Source organism: Cinclus cinclus, chromosome 16 (genome assembly GCF_963662255.1).
Source record: "Cinclus cinclus chromosome 16, bCinCin1.1, whole genome shotgun sequence".
Taxonomy (NCBI): Eukaryota; Metazoa; Chordata; class Aves; order Passeriformes; family Cinclidae; genus Cinclus; species Cinclus cinclus.
In genome coordinates this window covers 432,648-446,256 of record NC_085061.1, presented here as the reverse complement: position 1 = coordinate 446,256, position 13,609 = coordinate 432,648, and the positions used below count along the sequence as shown (strand labels likewise).

The window sequence follows — 13,609 nt, the reverse complement described above, 5'->3', positions numbered from 1 at the left end:
GGTGCTGACTCCCCTGGGTGTGCCAGGGGCTCTGCTCTTCCTGGGCAGCACAATTGCCAGTGATGAGAAGGGGCCACTGAAGGATTCCCTTGGCCCAGCTCGCCTCAAGAGCTCTTCAGCACGAGTAGGATCAGGGACCACTTAAATCACATTCATTATGTTTAACTATTTATGAGCTGATAAATATTGAACAGCTGCTCTCTGGGGTTCAGGCCTGAGTGAACCCATCAAAACACAGCACACACAAGGGCAGTGGCCTTGCTGTGGGGCAGCTGGGGCCCTGCTGTGCCAGAGATGGCTGGAAAGTCGCATGACAGCCCTGAGAGCAGAGCCCCTGTCCCCTGTCCCTTGTCCCCTGGGTGGGGAGAACCCAGGCTGGGCAAGCAGGGGGCTCCTTCTGGCAGCCCCTCTGCTTGGCATCAGGTCACCAAACCAGCTCCACTCCAGGTCCTCACCAAACCCTTCCATCCTCATCACACCCCTGCCCTGCCTCCTCAGCATGCAGATTGCCTGCTTGGGGCTTTTAAAGCCATTTTTTAAAGAGCTCCTAATGTGCTCTGCATTTTCAGTGCAGCCCTGCCTGTGCCCTCATTTGCTCACCCTTTGGAAAGCTAATACTTGATTTGAGTACATTTCTGCTCCCTCCATTTGTAAGGACAAATGTAAAGTAATTGTTTGATATCGCAGCAGTTTCCTCAGGCTCCAGCTCTAATTTCCCACTAATACAGTATTGTCAGGAGGATCAATCTAACCTGGCACCTTTTGCCTCCTTGGAGTGGATTGGAAATGGCTTTTCTACTGTGAGGCTGGGATTTGTGAGTCTCGCTCTGAATGTTTTTCTCCTTTAAAGGAAAAATCATACAAGCAAATATCCCATTTTCCTGTCCATGGCCATTAATTCCCATCTCTCCCTCCACCTGCCCATAACTGCCCCTGGGTCCCCTCACTGCTGTGTCTTCCCCTGTGCCTGGCAGTGGCAGAGATGCAGATGGGGTTCTCGTAGGTGCCCACTAATTAACTGCAATTTTTCCCTATCAGAGCTCACTGGTTACTCATCACTGGCAGTAAGGCCTTGCAGACTGGTCCACGGTGTGCTGCATCCCTGCACAGCCACTGTGCATCACTCTGAGACATCCCCAGCCCGTGCCAGAGCGCTGGGGAGCCCCAGGCAGGACTGTGCCACAGATCCCCTCCGTTGTGTCAGGCTGCCCCCTGTCCTGCCCCAGCCCCTGCCCGTTCCCTCTCCTGCCTGTGGGTGTGGGGGCTCCCCATGGCCCCCCAGCTCTGCCCAGCCCTGGCCTAAGAACAGCCCATGCATACGGACTGGTGGAAGCCACTTTATTTACATGAAGGGATCACAAGCTGAACAAGGAAACTAGTGCCACTAAAGTACCCGTAACAGCAGGATTCTGTGCTTTATTCACAGGACAAAATATCAGTACAACATTTTCCATAGACTCCTTGGTCAAGCAGACACATCTCACCCTCATGGGTACACATGGCGAGCAGGTGACAAAGGCAGAGTGGCTGCAGCTCTGCCTGCCCAGGAGGGGCCTGGCAGGGACAGTCCCACTGCCACTGTCCAGGAGCACCCATCTGCTTCGGGACACAGAGGGATGTGCTTTGGAGCAGCCTGAACACAGGCTGCAGGATGGAGCCATCACCGTGGCCCTGGGGACCGTGTGGTGCTCAGAGCAAACAGGACCCCACAGAAGAAGCCACAGGGACCCCATGGGACAGGCAGTGCTGCTGGGCACTCACCCCTTAGCTTGGGGGCTGCAGCAGGACTCTGAGTCTTCCTTATCTGGAGCATTGCAGACTCCTAAGGGACAGGAAAGCCCTTGCCTGCCTCTGCTTGCCATTCTGGGCAGGATGGGCTGAGGGGTGTCCTGGTCCAGCCCCTCCCACAGAAGACTGCAGTCTCATGTCACTGCAGCTCTGCTCCTGGACACTTACTCCCACCTAAAGTCCTGCCCGACTGTTTCATAGAATTTGATATTATAAGGTCTATAAAAGTCCCGAAGCTGCTCGATCACCTCGGGGTCTATCTGCACGTGAGTCCTGCCCTTGGACTTGCCCAGGCAGCGAGGCAAGCCGCTGCTCTCTGACTTCTTCAGGCACGGAAAGCCTTTCGTCTTGTTGAAGTAGAAGTGCTTGTCTGTGATAACCCGTTTGATGCCCAGGAAGTCCTGGACTTTGCCCATCTCCCCTGCCGGGTCCGTGATCAGCTTCTCGCCACTGACAAAGTGGATCTGGGAGAGGGGGAAGTACTGCAGCCAGCTCTGCAGGTGCACGGCGTACATCCCGATGCGGATGGCGTTCCAGGACGTGTCCACCAGCCCCAGGCTGCGGTTGCGGAAGGTCAGCCCCTCGAAGGTGGGGATGTCTGGCTTCTTGGAGAGGGTCTGTGTGTAGTCAGAGATGGCCCTGGTCACCGGGTTGCGCACCACCACGATCAGCTTCGTGTCCCGGGACATGTTGAAGATGCGCCGTGGGGCCTCCTTGGTGACAAAGTAGCTGGGGGTCTTCTCCACGGTGATCTGGCTGTCCAGGGTTCGGGGCATCAGGCTCCTGCAAGCCAAGCAGAAGGTGATGGTCCGGGAGGAGCTGGGACAGGCACCAGGAGGTGCTGACGTGTCCCCTCCCAGTGGGACAGAGCAGGCACAGATCCCTCCAGCAGCACTGTGCAGGACCTTGGCCATGGATGACTTCCAGGTCCAAGCCAGTCCCAGGGGACAGCCTGGGCAGAGGATGGGGGCACTGGAAGCCCCCCCCCCCCCCCACCCCCAGGATGTGTGTGTGCCCAGTGCCAGGATGCAGAAACGCGATGGCTGAGCCACACCAGCAACACGAGGAGCCTTGGGGAGCAATGGGCAGGTCCCAGTGCTGCTCCACCAGTGGGAGCTGGGGCAAGGGGCTGCCCAGGGATGTGGGGCTTGTGCCCACCAGGGTATCACCCACCCCACCAGGGCCTGACCAGGCCAAGAGCTCCAAATGGAGCTCCTGGGTACACCCATCTGTTTCTGGCATTGGGAGCTGGGCTGCTGGCCAGGCAAGGAGCACCAGACTGGGGGAAATGCAGCATCCCTGCATCACAGCTTAGCACTAATTAAATCATTTGCTTTGACATCTGAACATCCAAATCAAATAAAAACTAATGGGATGGAAAGATTTATAAATTGGTCTTGTATTACTAGAGCAAACTACCCAATGCACTGCAGTCAGATTCATGGCACTGGAGGTCCCCTGGCTGGAGCAGGCAGGGAATGCTTGGCTGGGGTGCGCATGTAGTTCTGGCAGCCAGGACGAGGCCAGCACCCTTCTGCTGCATCCACACCTTAGCTGTGCCCTGTGGCAGGCACAGCCCGAATTCAGCTCCCCGTGAGCCCCCACAAGGCACATCCCAGGCACTGCCTGCCTGCCTGGGCCCACAGTGGTGCTCGTCCCTGCACAGGGACCTGGCACTGGTACCGTGATCTCTTCCCCTGCCCTGGAGCCCTGGGTGCCCCAGTGACCTTCAGGCCAGCAGCAGCCAGGGAGAGCAAACACACCATCCCTCTCTGCAACCACCCCTGACCCATCCCTCTCTGCAGCCGTCCTACAAGAAAGCACAAGGCACTGAGTTATCTGTGCACCAAACCTGGCACAGCTGCCAGGGCCACGCTGGCACCACAACATGAAGGGTTCCAGTGCAGTGCCCAGGACCTGGCACCTCCAGCACCCCAAAAACACAGCCCATGGCAGCAGCGTTGGGCTGATGAGGGACCAGATTGGGAGTGACAAGAGGACAGGGATGGATGATGCAGGACATGGTGGGGAGTGCTGGCACACACCGAGGGCACCGTCCCACGCACTCTTGACCAGCTTCCTAATTTGAGAGAAAACAAACTAATTAGTCAGCATAAATTAGCAGGGCTGGTTCACTGAGGTACCTGAGCGTGGATGGCACTTAATTGGCCTTTCCCACTGCTCTGCTTCAAACCCCATAAATCCCGATTACGATCCCCATTGGTTAATGACTGTCAGGAAGTGCTAATTCAGTGCAGGCACATGGCTCTATCTCCACATCACAAACAAGTTTCATCATAAATCAGCTCAGGACAGCTCAGTAAGTGATTCACTATTACAATATATTGTGGAGAATCATAAAACTGCTGTTTCATTAATGGCTCATCCTCAAGCCTGTTAGACTTTCATTACGTGAGTTATTAGGTCCATGCATTCAAAATACAAAATTACAGGTTCTAATTCATTATGAAAAACACAAAACCTCTGCATAGTAAATTACTGAAATGAGACAAGAGTTGTTTTTTTTTAAATGGACTCCCAGTGTTTGCTGCTCTTGAGCAACAGAGACTGCTGATACAACAAAACACAGCACGGGCAGATAAATAAATCACCAGTGAAGCCATGCAAGGGGGAGAGATGTCATCCAGGCATTCATTTTCCCGCTAACAGCAGGATCCCCAGGGCTGCAGGAGCAGGGAAATGCATGGCAAACTTAATTACACCAGACTTTAAAATAACATTTTTGGACTTCTGCATTCACAGGGTTATTTGCATACAAATAGCATGTCACAGCTTTAAGGCTCAGGCTGGCATATGTAGGTGTGAAGGCTCTTGGTGCTGGCCCACAGTGCCACAGCTGCATGGCCGGGGCTCAGCCAGGAGCTGCTTCTGCTGCTCCATGGACACGTCCTGTGGCTCCATGGACATGTCCTGCGGCTCCACTGATGTCCCCAGCTGGCCTTGGCTCCTGGCATGTGCTGAGCCAGCTGCTGCCAGCATGGGGACAGTGATGTCCAAGTGACACTGGGCGGGGAGGATGGCTGGGGCTCAGCACATTGCTCTGGCTGCAGGGACATCATTAATTCCTCCTGAATTAGAGATTACTTGCACTAGAGCTGCCCAATTCCTAAAGCCCTTTAGTGCCATTTGATATGGGCATGAACACTCCCTTCAGCCCAGATTTAGAGGTCGTGTTTGCCCGTGTTGGTGACATGAGGACACACTTGGGTACAGCCCAGGGGAGTTGCTGTACCCTGTGTGCCCAGCCATGTCCTGGGGTCCCCAGAGCCAGCACAGCCCCCACAAACCCAGCACCCCAGGGGTGCTGGGCAGCACAACAGAGCCTGACCTGGCTCTGGCAGCATGAAGGCAGCGACTGGCTCTGAAGGGGTTAACTCCTCCCCAGCACCTTTCTGAGCCCTGAATTATTAATTTTGTTATAATCTGCCTTTGGGCACCCTGCGGCCCCTACAACACTCCCACATTAAAGAAACATGGTTCCCTCAGTGCCTGTGCTGCTTTGATGTTGAACATGCGTGAAACACTCTCCCAGGGTGGAACTTGTACAAAACCTCATCAAACAATTGAGATATTGCAGATAAGATGGGAAGGGCAGCGCCCACTGATAAATCCCAGCCCAGCCCTGGGTCAGTCCCTGCCTGCTGCAGCCCGCTGTGTGCGGAGGTTGGCGTTTGCCATCCTGGGCTCCATCTGCTCAGCAGCATAAAAACAAACTGCTTAATTTGGCAAAAATCCCCAGTGCCGGCTCCTGTGGTGGGGGCTCTGTGCTTCTCCTCTCCCAGCTGATGTCACCAGCACAGAAGGGTGACAGGGCTGTGAGCATCTCCAGCTGCAGATGAGCACGGGGAGCACAGGAGTCAGCTCTGCTCCCAGCAGGACTGGGCTGTGCTGTGCTGTGCTGTGCCGTGCCGTGCCGTGCCGTGCCATGCCATGCCATGCCATGCCGTGCTGTGCTGTGCCATGCCATGCCATGCCATGCCATGCCATGCCGTGCCGTGCCGTGCTGTGCCGTGCTGTGCTGTGCCATGCCATGCCATGCCATGCCGTGCTGTGCTGTACTGTGCTGTGCCATGCTGTGCCGTGCTGTGCTGTGCCATGCCATGCCATGCCGTGCTGTGCTGTGCTGTACTGTGCCGTGCCATGCTGTGCCATGCCATGCTGTGCCGTGCTGTGCTGTGCCATGCTGTGCTGTGCCATGCTGTGCCATGCCATGCTGTGCCGTGCCATGCCACACATGGTACACACACAGCTGGCAGCACCATCAGCTCTTGCCTGGCACCCCTGCTCAGCAGGACAGAGGTGGCAGTGATGGATGAAAGCTCCAGCAAAGCTGCTTCTGGTAACTTCGGGAAGTTTAAACAAAACTGGTTAAACATATGAGAAACCGAGGTGTGAGGAAAAGCTCTGGCTCAGAGATACCACAGGGGTCCTGGAGGACACAGCCATGCCCTGGCTGAGGGCTGCACACCCTGCCAGGGGCTGCGAGGGGCTGAGGGGCCAGGGGGTCCTCAGCAGCTCTGCAGCCCCTGTCTGGCACGCTGGCAGGCACTCAGGCCACCATGGGCTGGCACCAGCTGGCCCAGAGTGGGGCATGGCCATGCCCAGCAGGGCAGGCTGGCTGCACCTCAGGCTGCAGGGACAGCACCATGGCCACAGCTACAAACTCCAGCCATGGCCCCTCTGCCACCACCCCACACTACAGCAGCCAGGATTTAATGATGGAGCAGCTCCCTTTAATAAATGTTTATGTTCAAAGAATTTACACCAGTGCTTGCAGACAGTTAATGAGGGACATTTCCATGCATAAAAGCAGAGCGAACACAGTAATTAACTTTGTTGCTGATTCATTTTTAATCATTTAAATGCTCCAGAGATTTGCAGCGTCCTTTAAGTCAAGAGTTTCTTTTCCAAAGGGCACACTTCCATTGCCCTTCACAGACACACACCTACGTGTGACTCTCCCCTTCCCTAATAATCACTCAGCGCTGATGGAGGGTCTGCAAAGGCCAAGGTCAGGTCTGAGGGCAGCGGAGCTGGCAAGGAGCAGGTGATGAGGACCCTGCACAGCTTGCACAGAGCCCAGCTCTCAGCCCTGCTGGGTGCTGCTTTCTGCTCACAGACACAGCCTGGAGCCTCCCCCTTCCCCATTTCCAAGCCAACTCCTTCCACAGGTGACACTTCAAACTTGAATATTCGTTTTTAACACCACTGCACGTGCCCCAGCTGCTGCAGCAATTTCCATGTTAGTGGCCTATGCCAGAGCCACAGTGGCCACTTGGTGACCTCCCTGTGCCAGGTGAGTGCTAATGGCAAATGGACAGCACAAGCAAGCACAAACCCCCAAGGCAGGAATGGGTCCTGGAGACTCCCTGGCACCCAGAGACCCTGTGGGCCAGCTCTGGCCCTCGCTACCTGGCCCAGTCATCCCCAGGCACACAGTGTGGCCAGGGCACCACGGACACCAGGGTGGCCAGGTGACACCAGGGCCTGCTGTCCTTTTCTCACCAGCCTCAGGGCAGCCAAGCCCATGGTGTGCCAGGTCACCAGCTGAATTTGGAGCTTCCAAAGCAAAGGATGAGAACAAACTGCAGCATTTACAAACAAGGAGAAGGAACAGAGCTGGAATACACATCTTTAATGCCAAAGGCTGGGCACCGCACACGAGCTTATGCCCAGCATCTCTCCCAGCTCCTCTGAAAGGGAAGCTCTCCTGGCCCTTGGCAGCACTGGTCCACGCCAGGGGAAGGACAGCAGGACTGTCAGGACAGCAGGACTGCTGTCCCCGGGCAGCATGGGCATGGCAGTGCCCAGGGGACGCTGCTCTCCATGGGAACTGACCCAGCACCAGACTCTGCCAGGGGCTCCATGCCCATTCCCAAGAGCCAGGGCACTCTCTAAACTCAAGGAGATTTCAAAGCATCCTTGAAGCTGCTGCCTTCCTCTCTTCTCACTAATTAACTTTGCCCAAATACACTGTCAGTAAAGCCCACAAACATGTGCCGGGCAAAGCCTAATGGGCTCCTATTTGTGTCTGTGCCAGCCCGGCCATTAGCCGGGAGCAATTAGCGTCAATTAGCGTCTGCAGGGGAGCGGCCCTGCCGGCTCCTTGCTTGCTTGCCTTGCTACAGGCCAGGGGACACAGGGGAGACACTGCGGGGACACAGCCACACTCCCTGGGCTGCCACCCAGGGCAGCACCTGCTCCAGCCCTCCCTGTGCTGCTCAGCACCTGGAGCACCCCGAAACCAGGGGCAAGGGGCAGAATTCCAGCAGTGCCCGTGCTCCAGGGACCTGTGCTGGGGAAGCCAAGCTTGGCCAAGTGCCATCCCTGGGATCAGGGGGTGCGGGCACTGGGTCCATGCAGAACCAGACGGGCTCTGCCACCTCCGGGCTCAGCTGGGGCAGCCAGAAGGATGGGTGGGAGCCAGGCTCAGCCTGCTGCTGCAGACACAAGGAAAAGCCCTTCCCTGCTGAAAGAACTCTGGAGCATCTCACAGGATCACTCAGGAATCCTGAGGAGGAAAACTGCACCCCGAGATGCTGCAATTAGAGCCACCACTCAAAATTAACAGCAATTTAAATCACACCCTCTTCCCTGTGTTCTGGAAAATATTGAAGGTTATTGGCCCACACTTCTTGCAGCAGGAAAAAGCTCAATATTGAACATTCAGTGCAGGATTGGTAATGAATCGATATTCCCCAGTAGCTGCTGTTTGGTTTCAGTTGTCTTAAAACAGACCTTGCTAAAAATATCTTTCCTGTAGTGTATCTGTAGCTAATGAGGTGGATTAGAGACTGATGGGAACTGGAAGCAGCACAGGGGCTCTGGGTCTGGAGCAGTGAGTGGGCAGCTCCCAGGGGCTGGTCCCACACCTGGGGAGCCCAGGGGTCTGGCTCTGCCCTGCACTGGCACCTGGGGCTGCTCGGGGCCATGGCAGCAGCAGGAGGCACCACGAGAGCAGCTGTGAACAAGCATGACATTTGGAGAGGCAAGGACAGGCAGATCAGGAGGTGTCCCCTCCCTGTCCTCTGCGTCAGACAAATGCCAGGGCAGGGGGAAATGTGAGAGAACAGTAACCAACATTTTTGGAGCATCAAAGGGGCTCTGTTCTCACGCTACTTGCATCTGCACCAAAGACCAACTTGGTCTCTCTGTTTGGTCCCCACTGGGGCACAAGGGACAGACACAGCTGACTTGGCACTTGGCAGCCAGGGGCTGCTGCAGGCAAAGCCTCTACTCACACGCATCAGGGAATGCCTTTATCTTTGCCTTTCCGAGGGGTCTGTGCAGTGAGCAGCCTGCAGACCCACCCTTCACAGGCACGGCTGTACCTGCTGTGCCCAGCCAGAAGCTCTAAGACAGCCCCAGCCAGGCCAGGCTCAGCCCCCCGCCCTGGAGTCCTGCCAGGCAGCCCCTTGCAATCCCTCACAGCCCCCACATCTGCTGTCCCCAGCCTCTGCTCTGTCCTTCCTGGCCACGGCCACTGGCAGGACCCTGCTTTCCTGCTCCAGGCTCTTGGCAGAGCGACAGGAGCTGATCCCACTGTGGGTTAGACCTGCTCCACATTTAATTGCTCCAGTTGCAAGGAGGAAAATCAATTCCACGTTTTATACTTTAGCAGCCTCTGTGCTTAAGTTTTGGCACATTTATCAGTTTAAAAATAAAAAGGTAATAAAACCAAGGAAATGTCATTTAATTGTTTTAGCTGAACTAATCTGGAGGCTCGGCTGCTCCAGCGTGATCTCTCCATCAATCCAGACAGAGCCAGGCCCGGGGCAGGGCACTGCTCACCTGGCCACGCTCCCACTGCTGCTCCCATCCCCTCCACAGCCACAGGCTGCATCCCTCCTGGTCATGGACAAGTCCCTTCACGTGGAGAATCCCAGGCTGAACAATCCCAGGCTGTGGGAGGTTGTCTGCTCGGCTGCGCACTGCTGCAGCCCCTCAGTGCCACAGGGCGAGGGGAGAGGACAGAGCTCCTGCCCGTGGCAGGATCAGCACCACTCCTGGTGTCCACAGGTGCTCCCACATGCCCCGGGCAGGGTCTGTCCCTTCATTCAGGACAGGATCTGTGTCCCAAACCTCCTAAGGGAGCAGTGTCACAGGTTCAGTCCTGCACTGCCCATGAGGCTCCCGACCTGCACTCCCCATGGTGACAGCACGCAGAGGAAACAAACAGCTCAGATCAGTCACAGACACAAGGATGCAGGGAAGGATCCCAGCTCAGGATTTGGGGGTGTTGCTTCCCAGCTAGGTGTTGAGCCCATGCAGCTCCCCTTTGAGCAAGGGGCTCAGCCAGGACGCGTATTCTGCTCCATCACCCATCCTGCCACTCTGGGTGTCTTCCAGGGAAAGCACTGTCCTCACATGCCTGCGCTGCCAAGCTGCTCACAGCTGCTGGCTTTTAGGGGATACATGATGGGTGACAGTGCCTGATGTTGGGGGGAGGGTGTGGGAATGGCACAGATCTGCCAAGAGGCAAGAGCAGGTGAATGACGTTGCTGTAGCTACTCTCTGAGGAGTAGGAGGAACGGGGCAATGCAGGACGGTTTCAGGCCAGGGAAATAGTTTCATTGAGCTTCACCTGTGCCTGTCTTGGCTCTCCTGTCACCTGCCACCAGTGCTGGCACCAAAGGATCTGACCATTCCTGGTTGCAGGAATGTCATGTCCTGGCTGTGACCCCAGCAGGACACAGGACAGCAGCACTGCAGACCATTCTCTCCATGCAGTGCCTGAGTGTCTCTCAAGGCTCCATCCCAGCTGCCAGGACTCAAGCAGAGCTGGGAGTGGGCACTGTGTCACACTGACCCCACACCTGCTTGCCACTGAGCATGGATGGGCCTGCTTTGGAACTGCGGACATCTCTGCCTGGAAATCACTGTTGAGACGGAGGGCAGAGAGCCTGGCGTGGCCCCACAGGCTGCCTCCTCCAGCCAGCACGGTGCTCTGACACACAGGCAGTGACAGAGCCCTTTCCCCTGCTGTCAGCTTCCCGAGGCTGATGCCCAGCAGAAGCCTCATGGCCTTGCCCAAACACACCCAGCACTCCACAACAGCACAGCAAACACCCACCTGTACACTGGGTGGGAACCAGAGGGAGCAGGGGGTGAGCTGCTGGCAGCACGCCTGGGCCCTTGGGTGCTGTGACCTGCTTTTACAGCAGCACTTGGGCCTCTCCCAGAGCGCCCACAGCACCTCACGAAAGCCCTTATGGAAATTAAAATCCCATCTCCTGCTGGAGGCACACTCGCTGACCTCTGTGAATTATTAGAGATTCCACACAGATCCATTTACTCGAGTTCAGAGATGTGGGATAGCAGAGGACAAGGACTGTTCCTCTCAGGAGCCAGGGACCAAACCAAGCAGCAGAAGCTGCTGGCGTGCAGCGAGCAGGGCTGCGGGAGGACAGCCGTGCGTCCTGTGCACAGGCACTCGCGTTTTGGAGAACCAGTCACCGGGGCAAATGTTTCCTCAGACGGGAGGGAATGGATGCCGTGGCATCGTTCCGACTCCTGGGTGCCTACCGGCAGGGTCGGGATTGGGGGTCTACAGCGAGAGCCCCGGCGAACGGGCAGGACCGAGCCGCGACCCGCTCCTCTCCATCAAGAGGAGATTTAAGGAAAACTCCCGGAGTGCGGCCGGGCGACAGCTTCCACCGCCCGCCGGGACCGCTCCGGCCGCTCCCGCCCCGCTGGCTCCATGGAACGCCCGAGGAACGCGGACCCGAGACCGCACCGAGAGCGAGAGCGCCGGGAGAGGAGAGGGGACACGGGCGGGCAGCGGGGCGGCGAGTGCCCGCGGTGTGCAAGGACGGGGATGCTCCGGGACGGGGATGCTCCGGGACGGGGATGCTCCGGGGACAAGGGGTGCCCAAAGGGGCGGGCGAGGGCCGGTCCCGCAGCCCCCCGCCCTCACCTGTACCACTCCAGCCCGCGGTGGTAGTTCCTGTCGAAGAAGTGGGGCTCGGTGCCCAGAGCGCGCACCTCGGGGTGCACTCGGATGAACTCCAGCACGGCGCGGGTCCCGCCCTTCTTGACGCCCACCACGATGGCCCGCGGCAGGCGCTTGGTGCCCGGGCGGGCCGGGCCCGGGGCGCTGCCGGCCGGCGGAGCCGGGGGTGCCCGTCCGCACGGCCGCGGCTGCTGCAGAAGTTTCTTGGCGGCGGCGCGGGCGGGCGGGCAGCGGGCGCGGGGCGCGGCGGGGCCGCCGCAGCAGCACAGGAGGCTGTAGCACAGGTACGAGCAGGACAGCGACAGCGTGAAGAGGACGAGGACCCTCCCTGCCAGCCGCCGGGACGGAGCCGGAGCCACGGCCGGGGCGCGCCCGCTCGGCGCCCTACGCGCCATGGCTCCATGGGGCCGCGCCGCCGGGCACGGCGGGCCCCGGCCCGGAGCCCCGGCCCCGGCGCGGCCGCTCCGGCATCTCCCGCGGCTACGCTGCGGTACGGCCGGGCCGCCCGAGGGGGCTGCGCCCGCCCCGGCCCCCCCGCCCTGCCGCGGCCGTCCCCGCCATCGGCGGCGGCGGCTCCGCGCTGCCTCCCCGGGAAGTGCCGGGGCAGCGGCGGCTGCGGCGCTATTTAAGGGTCCGCCTGACGTCAGCGCCTCCCGGAGCCCCCGCGGCCGCTCGGCGGCCGGTGCCTCCCCCGGGCCGGGCCGGGCCGGGCCGTGGGTACCGCCGCGCTCAGCCCTTCCTCCCGGCACCGGGCTGCCACGTCGCCGGGCTGGTCCCGCTGCCCGCCGAGTCCCGCCCTGCCCGGCCCCGCTGCCGGTGCGATCGTCCCGTCCCCGGTCACGCTGTCCTGCCCGGCCCTGCCCCGCTCTGCCCCCACATCCAGCCCTGAGCCGCTCGGAGCAGCGGAGAGGAGCCGGGGCTGGGTCGGGAGCGGCCGCGCAACCTCCGCCCGAGAGCGGGGACCAGCACAGGAATGGCGTGAGCAGCCCTCGGGCGGCAGCGGCAGCCGGGGCTCGGGGCTGCGAGGGTCACGGCCGGTCCTCGGGGTGCCCGAGCCCGGAGCCAGAGCCGCGCTGCCCGAACCATCGGCCCCCGAGGGGAGGGCGGCGGGGCCGCCCCACAGTAGCAGTCGCTTCTGTCCCTGGCAAGGGCAGGAGGAGCAGCCATCGGCCGCCGCGCTGCCGCCGGTAAGTAGAAGGAGGGAGAAGCTTTAAAGTGACGCATGAATTAAATTTCACTGCCGGGCTGGGGCTGCTCAGCCCCGCCTGTCCCGGGGCTGATGCCCCATACGCAGGCTGACCCGGGAAGCCCACCGGCTGTGGCAGAGTCTGAGTGCGGACTGCTCCATCCCCATCCCCATCCCCATCCCCGGCTCCCCTTTCCTTCTTCTTGCACCTCGACATCCCAGGCTTCCGCTTGGCTGCTCCTACTGAGCCGAAGGGCTGCGTGTGGCACCGCTTAGACATCAGCAGCCAACGCTCCTGCTTTCTCAGCACTAGAAGCTTGATCGGCTGCAGAAAACTACTTGTCTTGTTCCTTGGGAAGAAGGATGATAACAGGGGGAGACAGGCAAGAAGTGCCGGCCCGACACAAACGAGGATGCTGCAGGCTCCCGGCAGCCAGTCCAGGGCGGGGACCAGGTTCCTTCCTGTGCAACACCCAGAACTCGGTGCAGACATAAGAAACAATGGAGAAAAAATGAAAAGCAGTGCTGCCTGCAGCCTCTCACCTGGGCTGGTGCGGGAGCACTGGCACTGCTCCTCCCTGGGAGCAGGAATGGAGTTTCCAGGAAGAAGTATCCTGTTGCCTCAGGAGAGCTCTGGATGTAGAGGATGGGCTGTGTCCTCG

At 59.0% G+C, this 13,609-nt stretch overlaps 1 protein-coding gene across 1 annotated transcript; it reads right to left on the bottom strand.

The window, feature by feature from the left end:
* Nucleotides 1-1,952: 1,952 nt before the first annotated feature.
* HS3ST2 (heparan sulfate-glucosamine 3-sulfotransferase 2) lies at nucleotides 1,953-12,156 on the bottom strand. Its single transcript, XM_062503638.1, has 2 exons — nucleotides 11,726-12,156; nucleotides 1,953-2,571 (listed from the first exon to the last, which is right to left on the bottom strand). The coding sequence occupies exons 1-2, from the start codon at nucleotides 12,154-12,156 to the stop codon at nucleotides 1,953-1,955; spliced, it is 1,050 nt and encodes a 349-aa protein (XP_062359622.1).
* Between the last annotated feature and the right edge of the window lie 1,453 nt (nucleotides 12,157-13,609).

What these genes read in the sequence shown, in the direction of transcription:
- HS3ST2 (XM_062503638.1), bottom strand. Translation starts at nt 12,156, where the DNA reads ATGGCGCGTAGGGCGCCGAGCGGGCGCGCCCCGGCCGTGGCTCCGGCT. An exon ending in CGCGGGCTGGAGTGGTACAG is followed by an intron (nt 2,572 to 11,725) that starts GTGAGGGCGGGG and finishes CTTGGCTTGCAG; the next exon opens with GAGCCTGATGCCCCGAACCC.